General features: G+C 39.9%; 1 protein-coding gene across 1 annotated transcript; it reads right to left on the bottom strand.

Annotated features, from left to right (window-relative positions):
* CFAP57 (cilia and flagella associated protein 57) lies at positions 1–22628 on the bottom strand. The gene is made up of 22 exons (XM_064719162.1): positions 22436–22628; positions 22051–22367; positions 20490–20770; positions 20156–20321; positions 19064–19216; positions 17856–17995; positions 17021–17186; positions 16514–16627; positions 15803–16015; positions 14990–15163; positions 13602–13763; positions 13017–13172; positions 10838–10931; positions 9982–10172; positions 9416–9589; positions 8162–8320; positions 7628–7771; positions 6412–6528; positions 5237–5371; positions 5010–5153; positions 1093–1219; positions 1–808 (listed from the first exon to the last, which is right to left on the bottom strand). Exons 1-22 carry the CDS (start codon positions 22626–22628, stop codon positions 642–644), a joined length of 3687 nt encoding a protein of 1228 aa, XP_064575232.1. The 3' UTR covers positions 1–641.
* Positions 22629–22630: the final 2 nt, after the last annotated feature.

The raw sequence follows: 22630 nt of genomic DNA, 5'->3' as shown, positions 1-22630 counted from the left end.
AACTGGGCTGCCTTTTTTGTCCTGCTGAAATAATTGTAGCAGATGAGGCAACACATCTCTAGACAGAAAGCAGAGGCTTTACCAAGGGCTCTAGCTTGTGTGTGCTTGAGTCAAAGGTTGTCCTCACAAGGTAATTGATTGTTAATCTGTGACTGGATACCTGCTTGGAATAACAATGACATCGGTCTTAAGAGCAGCAGTCCTTTGTATGGACATAGGCAATTTAATATTGGAAAATAAAAGGCTGATGTTGAATTTTGCAGCACAATGACACCAAATTAGAATTCTAGCAGAAAAGGCTTACAGTTTGACCAGCTCTTCTGAATTAGGACACATTAGTTTTCAAGAGAAAGATGAATACCTAGTATGAAGACACAAAGGTTAGTCTAACACTAGCATGAATTTATTTTTTTTCTTTAGGCTTCTAAGTCTCATGAAAATGGCAGATTTCAGGAAAGTAGAAGTGTTCAGAGCACTGATTGTTTAATAAATGCTCCTAGAGGAAGAGTATAGGATGATGTAAGTCTATGCTGCTGCATTTCTGATCTTGCCAGGAGGATATAATAACATAAGGCATCCTTGAACCACATCAGTGTTGCTGTGTCTGGTGGCTTCTTCCCAGATTCAGGTCAGGAAGATTTCTAACTGAAAGAGACTGTACCCGGAGAGTTCAGGGCTTTCCCCATCTCCTGGACTTGATCTCGCAGATATTGAATTTCTAGCTGCTGCATTTCTATGATTTTTTCACTTTCCATCTCTGGATTCAACCTCAGGACAGCTGGGCCGGATGGAAGTTCAGTGGAGGGAGCTAGAAGATAAAACAGAGAGGACATAGTACAGTAACAAAGGTCCAGCTCATACAGTTCTTGGGCATGAACAAAAGAAAGAATCTTTCATGGCTGAAGGAGTAGATCTAAATAGTAAGAATCTGCAGGATTTAGCAGCTTCTACAATTAACATTAAAATGTACCAGGTACCACCAGGCAGACAAGTTAGAATGAAACACAGACAGTAATAAAATTGTTCACCAAGGACCAAAAGAGCTTCTGCCATGAGTACTGACAATATGGAAAATATACAAGAGCTGTTCACCTGTGTCTTGAATTGCCTTTTTGCTCTTGTTTAATCTCAGTGCCGACTCGAGGCTGTGCACCTGCGCGTTGGCCACCCTCAGTTCTTGCCTCAAGTCATTAATTTCCTTAATCAGACTCATATTTTCCTGCAAAAACAATATGCTCTATAAGGAAAGGCACAGGTACTATCTGGCTGAGCAAGATGTATCTTCATATCTTTGAGAAAGACACTGGGAAGTATAGAATCAGTATCACAAGCAGGTGCTGGGCAATCAGGAGAGTACACAACATTTCAGGTAAGATCACAGTAGATGTGACTCAGTACATGACAGTATTCAAACCATGTTAGCTCAAAAAACCAATATTTGTTTTGCTTTTCTGACTGCAGCTGCACTCCAAGGTATCATCTTCCTTGCCAATTCCAAAGGGAAGCTCAGGGCCTTCCTAAATACATCCAATTAATTCAGAATTAATGCAAAGAATTCCCATCTCTCCCTCCAGTGTGTATTATTTGCAAAATAATTTTCATTTGTCACTATGTATTTGTTCACTTAAATAATATTTATCTCTTTGGAATTAGTCAAAGCCCTCTTCATTAGTTCTGACAGACATTACTTTTCCACACACCTTCCAGATTATTAGGAAATCAATAAAGCATGTGGAGACTTGAGGTACCTACTGCTAACAAGCTGTTATAAGGAAAAGTTAACAATGTATTAATCTCTTATTCTTTTTTTAAAGTCCATTTTTAGCCCATAAGAGTTCAATCCTCTAATTCTTTAGTAGCCTACCATGAAGCATCTCCCTGAAGGAGCTGTGAAAGTGCCAGTAAATATAATTTACCTATTGTTGCAACAGATTCAAAGACTTAGCAAAACCAGTATGGTTAATACTGTTTAAGGATGATAACACTGCTGCTCATGATTTAGAAACAGGAGCACCATTAACTAAATATTTCTCTTCTGCATTCAAGAGAGTGAAGTACAATTGTATATTTGCCTCTTACAAGGACATTGAAATAACACATCAGTAACTAGGGCAAATGTTAAACAGCTGCCATCATACTTGAACCAAGAATAGCAACTATTTCAGCTACCTGAGGTGTGTTTTTTAGAACTTTTGGAACACAATGGCAATATTTTAAAAAGATAGATGGCAAAAAGGCATGTTTAGGCTACCTCACAATACCAGTCTTAATCAGTAGGGAACACACTAAAACAGCAGGAGATAAGAACAAGGATAAATGAAAATTTTCCATGAAAATAGTGTCTTCAAATCTTATTTTCTACTTTTGTCTTAATGATAATTTTGGTTGATAGAGATAATTATGTTGCCACAAAAGATTGTGCAAAGCATACGACTCAGTTCCTTTGAGTATCCTTATAAAGTGTTGGCACCACACAGCTGCAGGCTGGTCAGAAGTGAAGTACAAAGCCCACTGCACCTCTCAGTCTGCGCCTGCACTCAAGGACTTCAGGTTGGCAGCAGCAGCTCAGGCCATGTGTGTGGCAAGATTATCAAGAGTTCAAACTAAGACAAGTAGAGCAGCTGCGCTTTAGCTTCTCCTCAGCTGAGAATCACTGACTGGAGGAAGAGTGTGGGATTCATTAAGTTCTGAACTTGTTGGGCAAGAAGAGTTGCTCTTGCAGTGCTTATGCTGGACTATAAATGCAGCAGGAGTTGGTGTGCTCAGGCAGCTCTAGAACTGTAGTATTTTGCTGAGTCTGACCTGTCTAATGCAAGCCTTTAAATACAGATGAAATTTGACTCTGTGCATTTATTCCAGAGCTTGATCCTGAAAGAGAACATGAGGAGGGTAACTTCCAATAATCAGTCAAGGTAATTTTCTTTTGACCAGCTTTCAGGGTTGGGTCATAACATTTGCCTTTAGGTGTACTTTAGTCATGAGCACCTTCATATGTTCGTTCCAAGCAATTGCCTGCTGCTGTCAAACTAAGATCTTGCTTTTTGGTCTATCAGAAAATATAATACAGAGTCTTTTGATGAAGCAATCTGGGTTATGTAAAAATGTCTTGTTTGGTTTGCTTGATGCTAAAAGACTGTTGGTTGACACTGCTAATATTTTCCTGAAGAGGCCTTTTCTCCAGAGAGATTAGCCTTTAATTCAATATTTACATTCTGACAGAATGCTTGCACTGCAATGCAACGTCACAGAATGGATATATAAAACAAATATTCATGGGAAAACTCATTGTCATGGGAGGTTGTGTCAAAGAACCAATTGTTTCAGAAAAGGGACTGATCAAATGCATGGATAATGAGGCCATCAGGTACAATGACATGTCATATGGATGCAATCTACAGTCTAGGAAGTCCCTACAGTGCTGACTGTCAGAGACAGGTAGACACATAGAAAATTTCATCCTATATGGGCTTCAGTTTAAGCAGCACTACTTCAAGGTTATTCAGTGTCTCTGTTTTTATGTATCCAAAGAAACCATTGCAAATACAGAAGGCTGGAGGAAAAACTAATAGCTGAATAACAGGCAACTTGTCAACTGGTAAGAATAACTAAAATTATCTTGACAGTTCTAATCATCTGTTGCAGCAGTCACTAGTGGAGTGTACCTATGAATAATCTCTCAGAGAGGAGGACATAGCTCTGAAAATGTAACTGCAACTGAGGAATAATAGAAATACAGAGCTAGAAGACTGTCAAGATGTCATTTGCTTTTTCAAAGCAAATCCTCACAGAAGTTTGTCAAAACTAGTCTTAAAAGCCCCTGTGAAAGACTGGAAGGCCATGATAATTCCTGCTGGTTATAAAATCTCATTAATCTACTGGACTTCAGAGAACTGCTTTTTCTTTGAAGAAACCAGGCTGGTTAGAATCTTTGATATCTTCATCTTCCAGATGTTTTATTAATTTGGTTTTAATCATCATTTCATTTTAGGCTTACTGATCCAAGACATCAAGTATTATCATTATGAACACCATCTGTCACCCTATTCCAGTAAGGAAATTCTTCAGGTTATTTTCTGAACCCATCTCCTTTTGTGCCAAGGGAAACATTTATCTCACAGAAAGAGTAAAAAAAAAATTAAAATAGTGTCAGGGAAGAAGATTGCTGCTGTCTAGCCCTGAAGAAGCAAATTATGAATAAATAGCAAACAACAGATGACTTAGGAGGGGATGAGATTTAATGATCCTGAGGAAGCACAATAAAGCAACAGTGTAGAAAGGGCTACTGAGGGGAAAAGGAAATGCTGACTGAGCAGAAGGAGAGCATGTTAAGAAGAGACTAGAAAGCTGTCCTCCTAGGATGTCTGGTGTGGAGCTCTAAGTCCTCCCACTCCAGATAAAAACAAATTGGATCTTTGACCCCAGCAGTCACGAGTTTACTTTGCCTTATAAGAAACAAGGATTCTGAGCAAGAGATCTTAGTACAAATAGACATATTACCCATCTTTTTCTGAACTTCCTTGAAAATTTTGGATGTGAAAAGCAAAAAGTTCTTCTCAATTTACACCAGTAGGGATGGACTATGTGGACAACGCAGGCTTTTTTTTTTCTTTCCTTTTCTTCCTCCAAAATTACTTCCCAAACATTGCTACATAGCAGATATAGCTTGGCATCCAAGCAAGGGCAAATTGACTATAATGGCAATTATAAATACTGTTTGAAATAAAAAGTAGGTACATTAATTTCCTTTAAAACATCCATGCAACAGAAGTTCCCTATCTTCTTTTAGGGAGTGGGAGATAAACAAAAGCCAATTCTGGCTTCCGAGATCTTACTCTTTTTGTTCAGAAAAGGTAATGGAAGCACTTGAAAAATGTAGGAATTTCTGGCAAGAAAGTCAACCAAAACTATTTCAAAGTCCTAAGAAACCATAGCAGACAGGTTAATAAAGTCTCTTATGTGCAGGCATTTCCTTCGTTCCCACTCCACAGCACAAGGAAAAGGCTGATTACCTGCACGATGCGCATGTAAGCAGTGTGCTGTATTTCCTTATCCTTCATCACCTTCTTCCTCAAAACTGCCAAATTCCTCTCGTTGTACTCTTGCTGTTTCTTGTACTGCTGCTGCAAATCTGTATCTTCTGCTTGACCTTCCACCTGAGAGGGCACAGCATGTTGCTTCAGTAATGACACTACTAGACACAGTCATGGGCAGGGAGAAGGCAAAGGTCCTGACTCACCACGTCTGGCTGATGCATATACTTGGTGTAGAGCTCACGGATACCATCTTTCATTTTTTTGGAATCGTTGATGAATCTCACACAATTATGAAGATCTGCCTTAAATCGTTTGATGAGGGTTTCCATATTTTGCCTCTGCAACAACAATGTAGTCACATTCTTATTTGGTTCAGAACACTCCATTGTGTAATTTTCTAGAAAGTCTAGTGGAACTTGTGAAAACTCTCATATACTTTCTTCCACTTCATTAAAAAAAATTAATTAACAACTCACTGGGAATGTAAGCATTATGTGTTGAACAGCAGTCATAGATTTTAGGAATAATAATAAGCCAAAATACTTTTATTAGGTAACATCAGTGACAACCTGCAAAGATGACAACTGAAAAACAGTGGCTCATTATGCTATTGCCCACTGTCCTTTCCTAAACCCAGAATCACAGAATATGCTGAGTTGGGAGAGACCCACCAGGATCATTGAGTTGAACTCAGCCCTGCACAGGACATCCCCAGGAGCCACATCATGTGCCTGAGAGCATTGTCCAAATGCTGTCCTACCTTCTTATTTAGAAACAACACACCAACAGTTAAGGAGAGAAGGCAAGGGACAAAACATATCAGACACATGCACAGCTTGCTGATTTCACATCAAGACTGCCTTCTCATTCTCTCTTGGTGTCTGCCAGGCCTCCCTACCTGCTTCCTCACCCATGCTCTCATGCTTGCTAAGCTCCTCCACCTTCTCCTGCAGTCCCTTTTCCTCCCTCATGTCTGATACTCTGTCAAACAAGGGGTCCTGGACTCCTCCATTAATGAAATCTTCCTTCCTGTTATCCTACTAATGCCTAGGTGGTGTCCTACATGCTGCTCCTGTTTAGGCCAAGTGTCCCCAGATTTCAGGCTTGGGCAGGAACACGTAGTTCAGCATTCACCTCACTGTTTTCTTAAACTCAGGACAATATGACTCATAAATAACTGGATTTTTAAAAAATATGAATGCTCTAAGCTGGTTGCAGGCTTGGAAGTTTTGTGTCTTTGTCCCCCCTGAGCAGAGACTCTCCTGGTCCTTGGACACAGCACCCCTGCAGGAACTGTTTGCTCAGATTAATGTTTCACCAGTGTTGTGTCCCCACCAATGCCATTCTGGGGGACCTGCTTGGTGGGGGTACCCCATACCTTTTCCATCTCTCTGTGCACCTCTCCAGCAGTTGCCTTCTGTTTCTGCTGCAGCTGGGTGATGTTCAGCTTCAGCTCTACGCTCTCCTTGCGGAATTGTTCCAGCTCCTCCTCCATCTGAAAGGAAGCGGGAGGAGGAAATCAGGGCTAGAAGGAGACGTGAAAAAATAACACATAACAGGAAAACCAGAGGCTGGAAATACAGACTTGAGGGAATAGGTCCCCCTTCAGGTTGAACGGCAACACGAGAAACGTCAATTTTGTAACAACACTGCCCTCTGTCAGAATATACAGAAACCACACAAATGAATGTGCAATTCCCTGCTGAGTCACATTAATTTAAATTATGTGATACTCCTTACATTCCTTGAGCTGAATGGGAGCTCTACTGTTCCATCTGAACAAAAAATGGATGAGAGGGAAAGGGACAGTCAGTACTGGAAAGATTAAGGGCAACAATAACTAGACGCTGATACTGAAAAGAAACAAATAGATTGAAAACTGTGGGTACATATGCAGAACACACAGGAAAAAACAATAAAGGTGCTACAGCATTTACTTATGGCACAAGATGGTGACCAGAAAAGACAACAGGAATTTGTTAATCTGAAGTACATACAAATTGTTGATTAGTTTGCATTTTATTTAAAAGACTATGTCTCCATAGTCCTAGTTTGGTTGAGCTAAGGATACATCTATGCAGAGATCATAGTAAGCTTCTATCATAAATAAGTTCCCTCAATGAATTTGCTGCATGCTAAGTATGAACACATTCAAATTTCTCATGTATCACCTGATGAATACAATTTGTCCATATACCTAACCACTAGCAGAATTATGTTTGCATAAATCTGCAACATTTCCTGAGAGAAGAAATGTACTATTTTCTGCCAGATCAGTAAAAGCAGTGTCTTGCAAATGCTATAAGGCACATGGAGGGCAACCACATAAGGATAAGATCTATTTTTAAGCAAAATTTAGAATTACATACAGGAACTGAAATAACTATGTGGATCACTGGTAGCATGTGATAGAAAATTAATTAGCTATTTTCTACAGATATTTTTTATTAGCTGCACAGATATTGAATCAGTGCTATGTATCCTTGAAAGAAGTCAAAGAACAACCAGGGTGGAATCTTTCATAGACTTGTTGGGTCATGTTTGTATTTAGGCAATGGGCTTAGTAGCAGAGGCCAAATGAGAGTGTTACTCACCTCACTGATCTGTTTCTTCATTGTCTCAATATCATTTTCACGTGACTCTATTTGCTTCTTAGACTCCTCTATTTTGTAACTCAGTACAAACTTGAAATTTTGCAGTTCCTGATTTTTCATTTTTAGCTCATATACATACTTCTCCTGGAAGAAATGGGTACAGAGATCTGAATCAGAGCCAGCACTCTCACACAGATCCCTAGGACAAGATACAAATATGGAAGAGACAAAACCAGCAGTCACAGATCTTGTGGAAGATTGAACTCCAGTTGCAAATCTACAGGTTAGATGGGAAGGGGCAAATAATACTGAGCCATCTACAGATCCCAAAACAGGGAATGAGAAGGTCAACATCCTGAACTTGAGCTCCCCCAAAAAAGCTAGAAGGCCAACTAAAAACCAAACCCCCAAACTGGAGATTGCAAATTCATTAAGTTGAAGCTGACTCTTCAGTCATGTGATATTATCACAACTAATAAGTATCTCTAATTAAGGGAGGTGATTTTGACCTCATCCAATTGTCCACTTTCTCACCTTCTCTAGGATAGTTTCAGTTCTCTCTTTAACATCTGTCTTTAGTGCCAAGATATCCTTTTCCAGTGATTTAATGATGTCTTGCAGCTTCTGCTGTTCCAGTCTCATTTCCTCAATATCCCTGTTTCGGTCCTTGAGCTCTTTCTGTAGGCTGTTCAACTAGAGAGGCAAACTAGTGAGAACTTACCAGTCTCCAAAAGCTGTGCACAGCTTGGTCCTCCTATTCTGTAGGATACCTTGTAGACAGTGTGGATAAAGGATATCAAATTAAGATATGAGGGAGGAGCAGCTCATCAGTTAAATGCCTCTAACTCAAAAGGGGGTTGAATATCCATTCTGCTTTTTCTGTATATTCTGACAAGAATACCTGCTGCACAGGAAGGAAGGAAATTGCATGCAGCAGCAAGAAGGGTATGGATATTATACCTAAGCATCAGCTGCAGCTAACACTCAATCCATGGAATATTCTCCTAAGGTGAAGGCAATACATCTCTAAAGATGGAAGACTGGAAGGGTACCCTGTTCATAGCTCTTGGGTACCCTCAAAATCCCTGCCTCAGTACTAAGATCTGCAAAACCAAGAAAGTTGGAACCAATGAATGGCACTGGACAAACTGTAAGGACACATGAAGAAAACCTTGAGGTCTAAAAGACAAAGAAATTAAAAAGACAGTACCATGATAGTAGAGGGTATGAAAAGAACCTCTCTGTCTCCAGATAGATACTGGAGAAAACAAAAACCAAAAAAATGTCTCTCGAACATCCTTAGGCAAATGTAATACCCAGACCATAAAAGAGGTAAAATACTTTATGTCTCCTTAAAAATTCCAGTAAAGCCAATAAAAAATGATGATGCAAACAAAACACAGGGATTATTGCATCGAATGAAGCAGTAGAAGTATTTTACTAATAAAGCAAAGTATTCAATGATAGAAGAATTAAGAGCTTGTTTCTTTCCTGTCATAGGACGAACAATATTATTTATAGTTCAAAACTATGCAGATCAGAGAAAGTGTACTAATAAAAACACACCTCCTTTATCGTCTATCTCTAATCATATCAGCAATACAATCAGCAGACAGCTTCTTCTTCTGTCCAAATACTCTAAACATTCACACTAACCTACTGTTCTCATATGAAATGCCACATATTTACAGACTAGATAAATGGACTAAACTGACATGCCATTAATCACATTCAGTCCTCAGTTCTAGGTCTTGTGAAGCTCTGATACTAGCACATAATAAAAGATACCCTTTTATTCATGACTCCTATTTCTCCTTTCAGTTGGATGTTGGACTCCTTTTCCTCCAAGAGCTGTTTCTCATACTTGTCTTTGAGCTCGAAGATTTCTTTGTCTCCATCTTCATAAATTTGTTTCTCCATTTCTTCATGTGCTTTAATCTGCTTCCTCATACTCTCCTTTGTCTGCAGTTAAGGAAAACAAACATTAGAGAGGTGTAAGAGACCAATAAAGGAGAGAAATAAAAAGTTATTTGTTACTGTGCTTCTCCTGGGAGAATCTATGTTTAGCGAAATATTCAGTTGCAGCAATATAATCTAAGATAACTTTTTAGTGGATTAAAGCAACTTTAGAAACTGATAACATACACATTGAGTTTTTTGTTTTTGTTTTTTAATTTAATAATTCTTAAGACTTGAAAGCTTCAAGTTAGGAATCTGGCCCAAATACTAACATCAGCAAACTTGTTCTGCAAGAAATCACAAACCAGTATCACTTAGGATCTTTTAAAATTGCTGGTTTTGATGCAATTAGAATTGCTGTTTCTTCCAGGCTGTGTGCAAATCAAGCTTCCTACCTCTTCCAGCAGAACAGATTTATGTTTCAGTTTTTTCTCATACTGTTCTTTTAGCTCTGCCACAGCCTTGGTTTTGCTTTCCTCCAAACTGTGCAATTGTTTCTCGTATTCCTCCTCCATCTTCTGGGATTTCACCTGAAGCTCCTGGTATTTCTCATTTTCCATTGAGAGTTTCTGACTACTGTCAGATTCTGTTAACAGGAAACATATGGAATGGATAAAACTAATAGAAAAGAAAACTGAATCCTATCCTTCTGCAGCTATCACTGCCTTATTATTTACAGTCTTTTTGGCAGCCTGTTGCAATAAATTACAAGTAGAAGTATTTAATCACTTTCTTCATCAGATATACAGGGGCTTTAGACTCTGTAGCCATGCAAAATTGACAACTAATTTAGGCACTTCCTTGGGATGAGAACCATGGCAAAGCTGTATGAGCTCAACTGCTACAAAGTATGAGTAGGCAATGGAGTTATTTATGGGGGGACTCCTTGGTACTCATTTGCAGTATTTTTATCTTGACTACAAATCTGGAGTCCAGGTATTTCCAGGCTGTGTGCACCTCATTGCTCAACTGAATGACTGCATTGTTCTTGCACAATGAGCTGTGCATAAAATTAATGAAGAAATTACTAATCTCAAGTACTAAACCTCAAAGACACAGGGTCCATGTGCATGTTCTCATCATAGGCACATGTATGGTGCAGTTTAGACACACATTTGGTCTGCACCAAATACCTACATGATAAACATCCATTTTTCTTCACACCTCTGCTCTAGTAATCCCTCCCTGTCACTTGCTGTCAATACAGCATTTCCCCCAGTTTCCAGTTACAATCATTTGTTACAGTCTAACCTAGCTGTTTCACCTCCTTGGCCTGTTTCTCTATCAGCTCAGACAGTTGAACCTCGTGTTGTAGCTTCTGTTTTTCTTTCTCTTCCTGTAAAATCTGGGATAAAAAATAAGAAAAATACATTTTAAGTTGAAACTAGACAAAGCAATGTCCAAATTGTTTGTGCTATTGCCCCTGGTGAGGAATGCATACAAAGCAGAAATATCTTTGAAATCTCTCACCAAAACTGAGATGCCATGTGTCACTAAAACAAGTTTTCCCCCGTATTAGTTTGCTTTGACAAGTTAAGCTAAGGAAAAGCAGCAAACAGTGTTCATATAACACAAGTTATATGTGTTATATGAACACATATATGATCCTAATCTAAAAAGAAAAGTTTGTGAGCTACAAAAGCCTCCACTCCTTTATGTGCGCCTGCCTGAGGAGAATTTGCAGTTCCATAAATTATTGTCCACATATTAAAGTTCAAGCTGCTTCCTGTCTCACTTGAAGCAACTTTGAGGTCCTAAAATGCTGACATTTGCATACTATGACATAAACCTAAGCAAGAGTGAATTTTAAATGCCATTTGCTTGAAATGTCAGCCTGCCACTGTAAATTACTTAATCTTCTATAAAAGCACAAAGAACTGGAGCAAGAAAATAGCTGAAAAATTTCCCAGAGATGCTAGGAATTGTACCATAGTTACAATATTTTCACCTTTTTCTTGCAACAACTTCATGGGTCTTTCATAAACAAAAATATTCCATTTGTCTGATGGATACAACTAGAAAATTTAGCCCTTTCAGTCTAAAGCTGTCATTCAGTTTAATCTTAACATGTACTGATACATGGACAGGAAGTACAACTTGCCTGCCTAGAGAATCATATTCACCTTCAAAGGTATTTGTTTACAAGCCTATAATCAACAAATCTAGAGAATTTCCAGTGTAGCTGAGATTATTATAAATATATAGCCAAGCACTACTTATCAAAAGACCTGAAGAACCACAGAAAAACACCCAGCAGAGATAAAACAGAGGTAGAGGAATCCACAGAGGAATTTAAATGGTTTTCTTGTACAAGGCTAGGTTCTACAAAAGAGAGAAAAATAGAAAGGTTTAAACTCAAGTGATTTAGACAAAAAAACCCACAATGACACAAGCCAAAGAATCTGAAAAAACACTTGAAGAAAACATTAAAATTAATAATTAAACCTCCTCAAAAAGTGAATATCAAAAACCTACTGGAACAATTGTAGGGCTAAAAGACAAGAGAGGTATAAAGAGAGCACTTGGAAATTACAGCCTGTAAAATACTACAACTAATAAGTCACTTGGCAAGCTTTCATACTGAACTCCTTTATGTGGAGTCAAACAGAAATACTGCCTGAAGATACTATGCACAACTCAACAAAATCAGCAGTAACAAATCACCAGAACAGGACAATGTTCACCTAAAAACTCAAAAAGGACATGAGGTTGACAGGATTGAATCATGTGATATATAATCCCTTACTTTGAGTACTGCCAAAGAAATTATTACTGGATCCCTTGCCTTCTACATCTAAAAGAAGTCCAGAAATATAACAAATTACAGGTCAGAAATCCAGTGTGTGCACCAGTCAGATGGACAGAATAGCCTTATCAGACACACATAAACAAGACACTGGGAAGAATTATCATAGCCTTTGCTTTTCAGGGGAGTCCTGCTTCATGACCACAAAGAAATCAATAAGCGCGCAAAGAGAAGACATGCAGGGAATAAATTTTACTTTTGTTTTCAAAAACATACAAGAAACCTCAGCAGATGTTCTTAAAAATCCAAGCAGACAGGACATAAAGAAGGCAGCATTAAGGAAAATAACTGTTAGATCCTGCAGCAGCTGCAGTCTTATATGGAAAGGAGCCTTTAAGGCACAGTGCCATTCTACTACTGATCCTCAGGCTCAGGCAGTATTTTTTGTGCTGGTTTTATGTGGAAAATACTTACAGGGTACCTAGGAGAACTCTTGCATCCCCTTGTACGTGTAGGATACTTAACTCAAAGATAGTTTCATGCTTTATAAATATCAAGAACATCTTAAACTGGAAAGGAATGATTTCAGATGCTGTATGGCATTTCTACATATGTAATGCAAGCTTGAATTCAACTCTTCAGTGAAAGATTTCTTAGTATTTGGTTCTGCAACATAAATCATACCTGGTGTTTAGTTTTAAGGAAGTCTATTTCCTGAGTGAAATTCTCTTCCAATGATTTTATTTTTTCTTCACAGTATATGTCCTTGAGACGTAGCTCGTACTCACTTTCTGTCTGTAGATCTCTCACACAATTCTGCAGGTCTAGTATTGCCTGAGTCTGTTAGGACATGGATGAGAAAACAGTTTTAAGGGAGGGAATATTTGCTGTTAACAACAACTTGTTAAGGATGTTTTATTTACATGCACATATTTATGAACAACAGCCTTCACAGAGAATCTTCACACAGATGACCAGGAAGTCATAGAACTAAAGTTCCTTTGCTGTCTTAGAAGATAGTTTATAGCAATGCATCTTCTGACTTCTCTATTCCATTAGAAGTGCTTTCAAGAGATTGGGGAACGTATTAGAGAAAAATCTAATCCACACTTGCTGTTTGTACAATGCTGTTTGCATATTGACAAGCCACTGCAGCAACTGGCTGTAACCTCTTTGACCAAAGCCATACAAGACTGGCTGGTAACAAGCATTATGCAAGTGCAATTGACAGAAATCCTATGGTTTATGTTCACAACTCGCTCCTCCTACCTTCTCATCTATATCTGATCTCATGATCAACACTTCCTCAGCACACTCGAGTTTCTGCTCTTCTTTCACTTCCCCAGGTTCTTTATCATGCACTCTCCAGATAAATACACAGCCATCCTCTGAGGCAGTCAGTAGAAATTGGTCATCGCTTGTTACTGTCATCTTAAAAGGAAGAGACAACAAAATAATAGAAGAGACATGGAAGAATGGAGATACAATTTTATTTTACACCACATTTTTCTCCCCACCCCCATACTCTCTTCATTTCTACCCCAGAAATTCAACAGTGGAAATAATAACACAGTCCCACCACCAACATTTTTATTATGTTTCCTACTCCTATTCCACTCTGGTTGAAATAACAAAGGGAAGGGAAAGAATATGTGTAGATACTGGATCTGCTTCTGGTCTCAAAGCCATAGCAAGATTTTTGAAGACCTGAAACAGAAAAGATCTTCTAGACTATTATAGCACAGACAAGCCATTTATATGACAACTCCAAAGGTCTCTAGTGTTTTTCTTTGAGAAGTTGTGTGAGCAAAAGATGGCTAAATGTTTTCTTTTGAAACTACAACTAAGCTCACCAAGAACTATGTAGTAATAACTGCTGCCACATCCTCCAGACCTCCTGTGGCTGCCTGATCTTGCATAGAGTACCTGGGAGCTGATACAGCTTACAGCTGAGGTGAGAGTTACAGTAATTGAAGTTCATATTCTAATGTTGGACTGTGTGGGGATAAGTCAAGGTGCTGTAGTTGACAGTGGTACTTAAAATACCAAATTTATGACCAGCTTTAACAACACAGAACATGTGGCTTCCTGGAGAATGGGGACCTACCAAAGCACACTGAGGGAGCTGGCACAAGTGCTCACTGAGACCTTTCAGTCATTTGGCAGCAGTACTGGCTCACTAGAGAAGTCTCAGCCCTCTGGAAATGGGTGAATGTGATTCCCCTCTACAAGAGAAAGTGGCACAGGAACCATCTCTGGAGACATTTAAGAGATGTGTAGATGTGGTGCTTGAGGATGGTTTACTGTAGACTCGGCAGTGCTGGGTTAACAGTTGCACTTGATGACCTAAAAGCTCTTTTCCAACCTAAAAGATTCTATGACAAAATTACCTTCCTCCTTCCAGAAGGAGCTGTATCAAAGTTTTCCATCCAATATGCCATGTTTTGTAATCTGGTGTAAGCCACTTTTCAGTCAACAGCTTATTCCCTGACATATCTAGAGACAGGACTCCTATGAATGCTGTGCTATTCATTCTCCATGTGCAGACTCAGCCTTAATTTTAACATACTATACTGCAAATTGCGAAGGAAAATCATCCCTAAAAAAGGAGCTGTGTGCAGCTGGCATTACAGGGAAAAGAAAGAACTCTATGCTACCTTTGTAACAGCACCTGCATGGGCCTGGTACTCGCTGACATTCTTCTTCTGAGTTAATGGGTACTTCATAGCTCGAATTGTCCCCAGGGAGGTGCCAACAAAAACCAGGCACCCGGAACGCGAGACAGCGACAGTGGTGTAAACAACGTCACGGGCAGGCACTTCGTGCTTGATCTACACATCAACCAACAGCACAAACCATCACACAAACCTCACATTACAGCACATATTTGATTACATACTGCATGAGCAATTGTTATACCTCTGCCTGCAGCACATAGTGCAGTTAAAAGAATCTATATGTCTATAGAAGTATAGTCTCAACAGTAATTAGTACTAAGTTTTATACATTGAAAAAAGTTTATATTTAAGATAAATATTTAGATATAAAATCTCTATATTTGTTATAGTTACCAGTATTAAAATTTCACGCCAAGCTGATGTGTGATTCTAAAAGATGTAATGGTTTTCACACACAATTTACTACTTTTCTGGAAAAAAAATGCAGGTAGATACAGTGGTAGATGAGATACACTTGTATTTCAGCAGAATAGTTGATGCAATATTGCCTAGCTAGTTTGTTACTTGGATTAGCAGATTTCTAGGTGAATGCAAGTAAAATGACAAAAACATAAAACTACAACAAAATCTCAGGTTTCATTGTAAAAGACATAAGAACACAAAAGTGTCAGTAAATACCACAGCTTTCAAAACCAGACTGATTCCTATTTACCAAATGGATGCTAAGGAAAGCAAAGCACCAGTACCCTCCCCAGAGAATGTAGCAAAATCCAGGAGTGTTTCTTAGCTCACCGAAGACTCGGAAATTTCTTTGAGAGTTTGGTCAGATCCAACAGCAAAGATAATTTTGGCATCATAAGTAAGGGAAATGCTGCTGTAGATGCAGGTCTTGAGCACACACTCTGACTCCTTTTGACCTGTCAACAAATTCCACTTATACACAGCACCATGTGTGTCACAGGAGACAAGTTTAGTGTCATCTGAACTCCATTTAATAGCATGTACCTGGCAAAAGTAAAACACACCAAGGAGCTTGATGTTAGATTACAGACATACAGCATGGAGTCATTGTACTGCTAAAGCCATGACAACTTCAGAATCATACTTCAAAGTCTTACTGAAAAGCCTCTAAATGTTTCTCAACCAATCCTATTTTAGCATTAGAAAAAACCAAAACCAGTAAGAACTACTTTGTGAACATGCTATCAGGAAAAAGTTAACTTCAATATGGAGTAGTAGATTTTATTTTTACAGTGTATTACTGGGATATTTTACTTTGTTCAGCCAGCTGCCAACTGTTCATTTTCAATTTAAGGGCAGACTTTTCAGGTGTATCTAGTGCATGAACATTTTGCCTTCTGACCAATGAAAACTAGGTTTTCTATTTCTGTTTTAACTTTTTGGGGCCATCTCAAGATCCAAAATTGTACTTTACCTCTTCAAAATGCATCTTATCAACTAGTTATGTTAATAAGTGGTACTGTGTAAGATTTGTTTACTTACCATCCCAGTATGTCCTTTCAGATTAGTAACATTCTCAAAGGTGATGCCGGAATAAATTTGAATCACGTTTCCATTAACTATAGCAAAAAGATGGCCTCCATTACTGAATGAGCACTACAAAAAGAACATAACCACCCATTACTGTAGATGGAATGGATAAAAACACTCATGCATTGAATTTCAATTACATCCTTTAATATCAAATTGTTGCATGAAAAGAAAACTCTATTACAGAACTAGCCACTTACAGTTTTCTTAATCAATGCTTTCCCCTGTAAAATTCAGTTCTGGAGTATTTCTGAGCAAATTATCCCTTCTGCTGCTTCCCACACTTACACATCAGCCTCTGGGACTGTTCTCCAATAGTCAGAATCAATTTCTCTAAGCTTTGATATAGGACATCATATATAGTACTAGGATGTATTGGAGAAGTTTTTATTTTCTGTCATGTTCTTCAGCACTCTGCTCCACATAACTCTCCAATTTCATTTTTGCACCACTCCTTACCTCTCTACACTTTTTCACAGCAAACTCCTTGAAAACATGCATGTCCTCATACAGGAGACTTATAAATCGTAGTTTGTCAGAAAACCCAACCAAACAGAAAAAGCCAGTGGGATGAAGGGATACTGTGTGTGCTTCCTCCTGATATTCCTTACACAGCTCCAAAGTGCTGAAAGAGAAAAACATTGAGCAGTATGGAATAGCACAAACTCCCCAGTGCACACTTGACAGGATATTATCTGGCCCAGCAAGGATGCCTGCAGCTAAAATCTGACTCTGCCTTGTCCTTGAGGAAGTGTGTTGTTGTTCGGGTAAGTAATGATCACAGAGATGTTACAGAAAACAAAAGCAAATTTGACTTTCTGGTTCACAGAGAAGGTGTGAGAGGTGCAAGAGCAAAACTTTGTGTACTGTAATATAATGAAGAAGGTAAATGAACTGCTGATTGCAAACCTACACAAGCATCTCTTGAGATTTGTTTTTCCCTCCAGGGAACCTCAAGAGCTGGAGTCATTTTGCTTATGATCTATGCCTAAGTAGCAGGATATGGGGCAACAGTATCTGAAGACAAAGCTGAATGAAAGAGTTTTTTCCAAAACACAAGGAGTCTGACACAGAAATAGCTTAATAGAAAAGGCTTTGTATTCTTTTGGCACCAGTTTTAAAGGCACTGCATATTCACACTCCCCAAATCATGTCAGTAATACCATTTACATCCCACACCACACAAGAATTTTACCAGAACAACACTCTCATTCATATGAGATTGCTGCTGTTGCCTCCTAAATACAATATACAAAAAAGCAAGAGGTAATAACAAATACAAACAACTCTTTACTTTTTCTTGTAATTCCAGATGCGGACAGATCGATCCAGGGAACACGTAGCAAGGATGGGTTTCCAAGTACACATGTCCAGACCAGTGATTGAATTAGAATGCAATGGGAAATTCATATATGAAAAATAAGATATCTTCTCCTGAGAAGGAATGAGAACATTAAGAAATCACAAATATTTCATTGCAGGCAGTAAGGCAGAGTTCATTTTTACATTTATACATTTTTCACTTATCTATAATAGGTCTTTGCAAACAGTTGTAGAATAGATTTCAGGGAACCACTTCATCCTTTCACTGCCCTGGTCTGAACATAAAAATGCTAAAAGCCTGACATTGTTAGTTTTAAGTTCATAATTAATAATCAAGAAAAGTGATGCAGGGCAGAGCTGTGAGAATAGAACATAATTGTAAGTATATAAAAAAAGGCAAGTTAGATAAATAAATAAAACCGGACCTGTAAGAATTCAGTTAATACCTTCTGGTCAGGCAGATGCTAAAAAAAAAGTCAAGTGCTGAGTGATAGAAAACTTCACTAGGATGTCTAGCTACCACATGCTGGAAATGAAGCACCAATAAAATGTTAGGCTGCATGTGGAAACAGATCCCCTAACTACAACCCCTCTTCCTGTAAAGATCTTTCCTTATGTCTGCACACAGGTTAGGTACTCAATTCCATAAAAGTCTATTTAATGATAATACATTTTCCACTTATCCTTGTATTATTTAATTCCTTTAGAGTAGGGAAGGTTTTTCATTATGTTTTTATTTCACAGAGAGGTTCCACTTCTAGCTAAGGGTTCACCAACTATCATTTTAGAGTAGAATGAGATTCCCATGGCTCTTCCAGCTTTATCATGGCAATAAAGTTTCTGCCTATTACAGTGGAGCATGGGCCACAGAGTTACATGGAGGATATCTCAGTTAAAGCCTTAGTGAAGTGGTTCAGCAGTAACAGGCACTCCTCAATGGTCTTAAGTGTTCTTTATCCTTCTCCTGAATAGCATCAGGTACTCACAGGGAGGGAGCCTTGAGCAAGGGGCTACAGAAATACTGCCCTCAGAGAAGCACAGTGAGCACTTCACATCTTGAGCTTTAGGGGTTCATTTGAAGGATTTAATGAGAATGCATCACAGAAAACAACACCGACTAGCCTGTATCATTACAATACTGGACATGAAAGCTGTGCAATGTGACTGAACTGCACTTACCCTTATAAGTTTGTTGGAGAACATAGTAAACATGTAGAGCTGATTTTTATTTGTGCTAACAACCATCACTTCCTCAGAGGGGCTGAAGCATATCCATGTAATGTCCTGTCTGCTTGACTTTTTTGGGTCAGTGCTGAACAGGTCCTGAGGCAGCTGCACAAGAAAGGCATCCTGTGGGATGTGCCAGGTTTCCATATTTTGGTAGTAGCCATGCACACACAAACTTTTGCTGTAATGCTCCTCTAATAAGCACATACATAATATCAGCAAGACAATCTGGATATTTAATGGCATATAAATACGGCGAGGCACGGAACAGAGGACAATCTAATGGTATTCATAACATTACAGCTGAAATAAAGTATCAGGGGACATCTCAGCAGTAATATGAAGTACTGCACTAAACAAGAATTAAAATGGTAGTAGAAAAATATCAAGAAAAAAAACCCTAGCAAATGTCAGAATGAGAACTGCCTAAAAATTGTGATTAGAATAACAATTCTTTGTAATGTATGATTAAGGTAGATAAGTCTTATTAGAGGATCTCATGCACAGGGAAGATCCAACCTTTTAGAATGAGAGTATGAAGTCTTGACCAGTTCGTTAGAGTTAAATGTTCTTATCCAGACATTTCAGTAGGTCAATGCATACAGTTTGCTATAGAACATTTAGAAGGATTATTTAAGAGTGCATAGGTCTCATGACAGCTCTAATAAATACCTAAGGGAGAAAAGCTTCTCCTTGGAAAAAAACAAGCAGCCAAGTTCTTCAAAACTGATGTAAACTATCTCTTAGTCCTGAAAGTCTCCCCAAATAAAAGTTTCTTAAAGGTTTCCTGAAGTTTAGCAGCTGCAAAGCACATTTTATATGTGGGAAGGAAACATACAGAACTACCATGCAGAAGGTCATCAGGCACTATCAGTGTGACCTTTAGCAACTCCATTTGACATCACCAGGGTAGTTAGTTAATCCTTACAATACAGTTTAGCAGTGTGCTAAAAATTATTATTAATAACTAAATCAGAAACACTCACAGTTCTCTAAACAGGGTTCTGCTGCATAATTGCTTACAAAAGCTTTTTCCCTCCTTACCCAGACTTCTTGTCTCTCCTCGTAGGCCTCCTCTTCAGAGGGCTTCTCAAACAGAAGAACAACTCCTGGGCTAGGAGAACATGCAAAGCCTTTGGAATAGGCTGCAACTGCAGATATTTGAGGCAAAGAATGCTGTTGTAAACTGGTATCTTCAAAGGCCGCTCCACTAGAAACACCAGAAATGCAATTAGGAAATGCATAAAGATTTAAAAATAAAGACGCACAAATCAAAAAATGCTTAGCAGCAACTGACAACATGAACTGGACAGGAAGAAGGGAACTAATCTGCCTGCAAAAGCATGGAACTATTATTAATAACACTGAAGAGATTTACCTCTCATATTCTTCTGTTGTTCCTTTTTGTTTCCTGGGTGGTTTCCTGTACTCCAAACTTTTCTCCCAGTGCAGGTCTCCAGTCTCAAACAAGCTAAGTTTGCCTGTGTCAGTGCCACATATAACTTCCTCTGCAGACAGCCAGGCATGGCACAAGTAGTTTTCTGGCTCTCCCCTTTGTAAATTCATCTGCTTTAAATATCCTTCACTGTACTTGAAAAGTTTAAAATAGCCATTTCCAGTGATACAAACCTGGGTACTGTCTTGAGGATTAAAGCTCACCTATGGAACAAAAAAGAGAGGAAATATTTTTTCCAACTATGTTCACAAATAAGTAATTATTATACCTGTTCTGAAGACCTTCTATACCAGATACAGGAAAACAAACAAGGGAAGATGGTTCATAGAAACATACAGGAATACCAAAGAGAGTAAGAATTAGCCACCATAACTACATACTGCAGTTTTCTGCCTTTCAAAAGTGTGTCTATTAAAATTAAATTACAAAAGTAAGGCCAAAATACCTCTTTACTACTGATGAACAAATTTTTCCAGTAGTAAGCTTCCTGAAAAGTGGGACCATTTGTTCTCAAAAGGCCAGAAATAAGTTCTGTATTTCTGTGTTTCAAGCTAACAGTATGTACATGAATTCACATAATTAAGTGTTTATTTGTGAAAATGATGGAATAGCCATCTCAATATTCAACTTGGATAGGAAGGGTAGTTTGAGTTTTTTATGCTTTATGGGACTTTACACAGCCAGAGTCTTTACACTCCCCTCTCTTTAGGAATTGAGCTCAGGAATTCAGTAGTTGAGCCAACCTCTGTTTGTAGCTGTACCCCAGGAAAAATGTCAGCTGAAGTTCAACCAACACATGGACTGAAAGTGTCAGACCTCCCTACATGAATGAATCTAAAAAGGGGCACCCAAACCTGGATGCAGAAATCATTTGTGTGCCATCAGCCTGCTCCTAGCCACTCTTCTCCTCCGCTCTGAACACAAAAAACTGCAGGAAGGAAAAGGTGCACTGAGAGCTTCCCAAAAGTGTGTTACTACTATTGGGCACAGCCCATCTATTTAGTGTGCGCTTTTGCAGGGACACAAGGGACACATTGCACACTCAGTGCCTGTTGTACTGGCCCTGCAACATAGATCTCATGTGATGTAAGAGAATCTCATGTGATACAACAGCTACAGACATGGGAATGTCTATTATGGCACAGTGCAAAACTTTATTTAGCCTAGTGTCCTATTGCTGAGTAAGGTCAACAGCAGACGTCAAGAAAGGTCAGAGAACCTGTATGAAATCTACAGTGTGGAGCCCTCTCCTCTTGCCATGGATAAAAAGCCACGTGGCCACGGGAAAATGCACTGTGCACACGTCCTGAAGGATGATCGCATGTCCAAAAGTTTGATCGTTTTATCCAAAGTTTTGAAAAGTGGAGTATGGTCCCGAAGAACCAGTCAGCTGAACGGGAGTGTTAATAGCGATGGGCAGGGCCGCTGGCACAGCTCGGGCTCGGCAGCTCTGGGAGCCGGCGGGGCTGGAGCGCTCCCTTACCTGGCAGGGGCCGTCACCCGCGGCCGGGACGCGGACAGTCGCCACCAGCTGCTGCTTCTCCCAGAGCCAGCAGGCGAGGTGGCCCTCGGGTGGGGCCGTGGCGGCCGCCAGGAGCTGGCTGTCGGGGGAGAAGGCGAGGGACACCACCTGCCGCGCCGGCTGCTCCTCGGCGGCCAGCGCCTTGCGCCGCCGCGCCCGCTCCGCCGACAGCTCATAGACCGTCAGCACCGGCCGCTCCCCCGCCGCCTCCGACAGCGCCAGGAAACGCCGGTCGGGGCTCACGGCCAGCGCCTGCACGCCCCGGCTCTTCTTCGTGCCTGCGGGGAACAGAGCGGTCAGGGCGGGCCGCAGTAGGGACGGGCACCGGGGTTAGGGTCGGGACCACCTGGGATGAAGTTGTGCCACTTGTGATCGATGTGCAGCCGCAGGCAGCCCGCCCCCGCGGCGTGCAGCACCACCCGCTCCTCCAGGAAGCAGACACCGCCGGCCACCCGCGGCCGGCAGCCGAACACGGCCACGGGCAGCACGGCCGCCGCCGCCGCCGCCGCCGCCGCCGCCGTCGCCTCCGCCTCCGCCATGC

This window comes from Zonotrichia leucophrys, chromosome 8 (genome assembly GCF_028769735.1).
Source record: "Zonotrichia leucophrys gambelii isolate GWCS_2022_RI chromosome 8, RI_Zleu_2.0, whole genome shotgun sequence".
Taxonomy (NCBI): Eukaryota; Metazoa; Chordata; class Aves; order Passeriformes; family Passerellidae; genus Zonotrichia; species Zonotrichia leucophrys.
This window is presented reverse-complemented; position numbering and strand designations above follow the sequence as displayed.

Excerpts from the sequence above, each read along its gene's own strand:
- CFAP57 (XM_064719162.1), bottom strand. The coding sequence starts at position 22,628 with ATGGCGGAGGCGGAGGCGACGGCGGCGGCGGCGGCGGCGGCGGCGGCG. Across the intron at positions 16,628-17,020 it reads CTGTGAAAAAGTGTAGAGAG|TGCTCATTCAGTAATGGAGG; the intron begins GTAAGGAGTGGT and ends TTCTTTTTGTAG. Across the intron at positions 10,173-10,837 it reads CAAGGAGGTGAAACAGCTAG|AATCTGACAGTAGTCAGAAA; the intron begins GTTAGACTGTAA and ends TCCTGTTAACAG.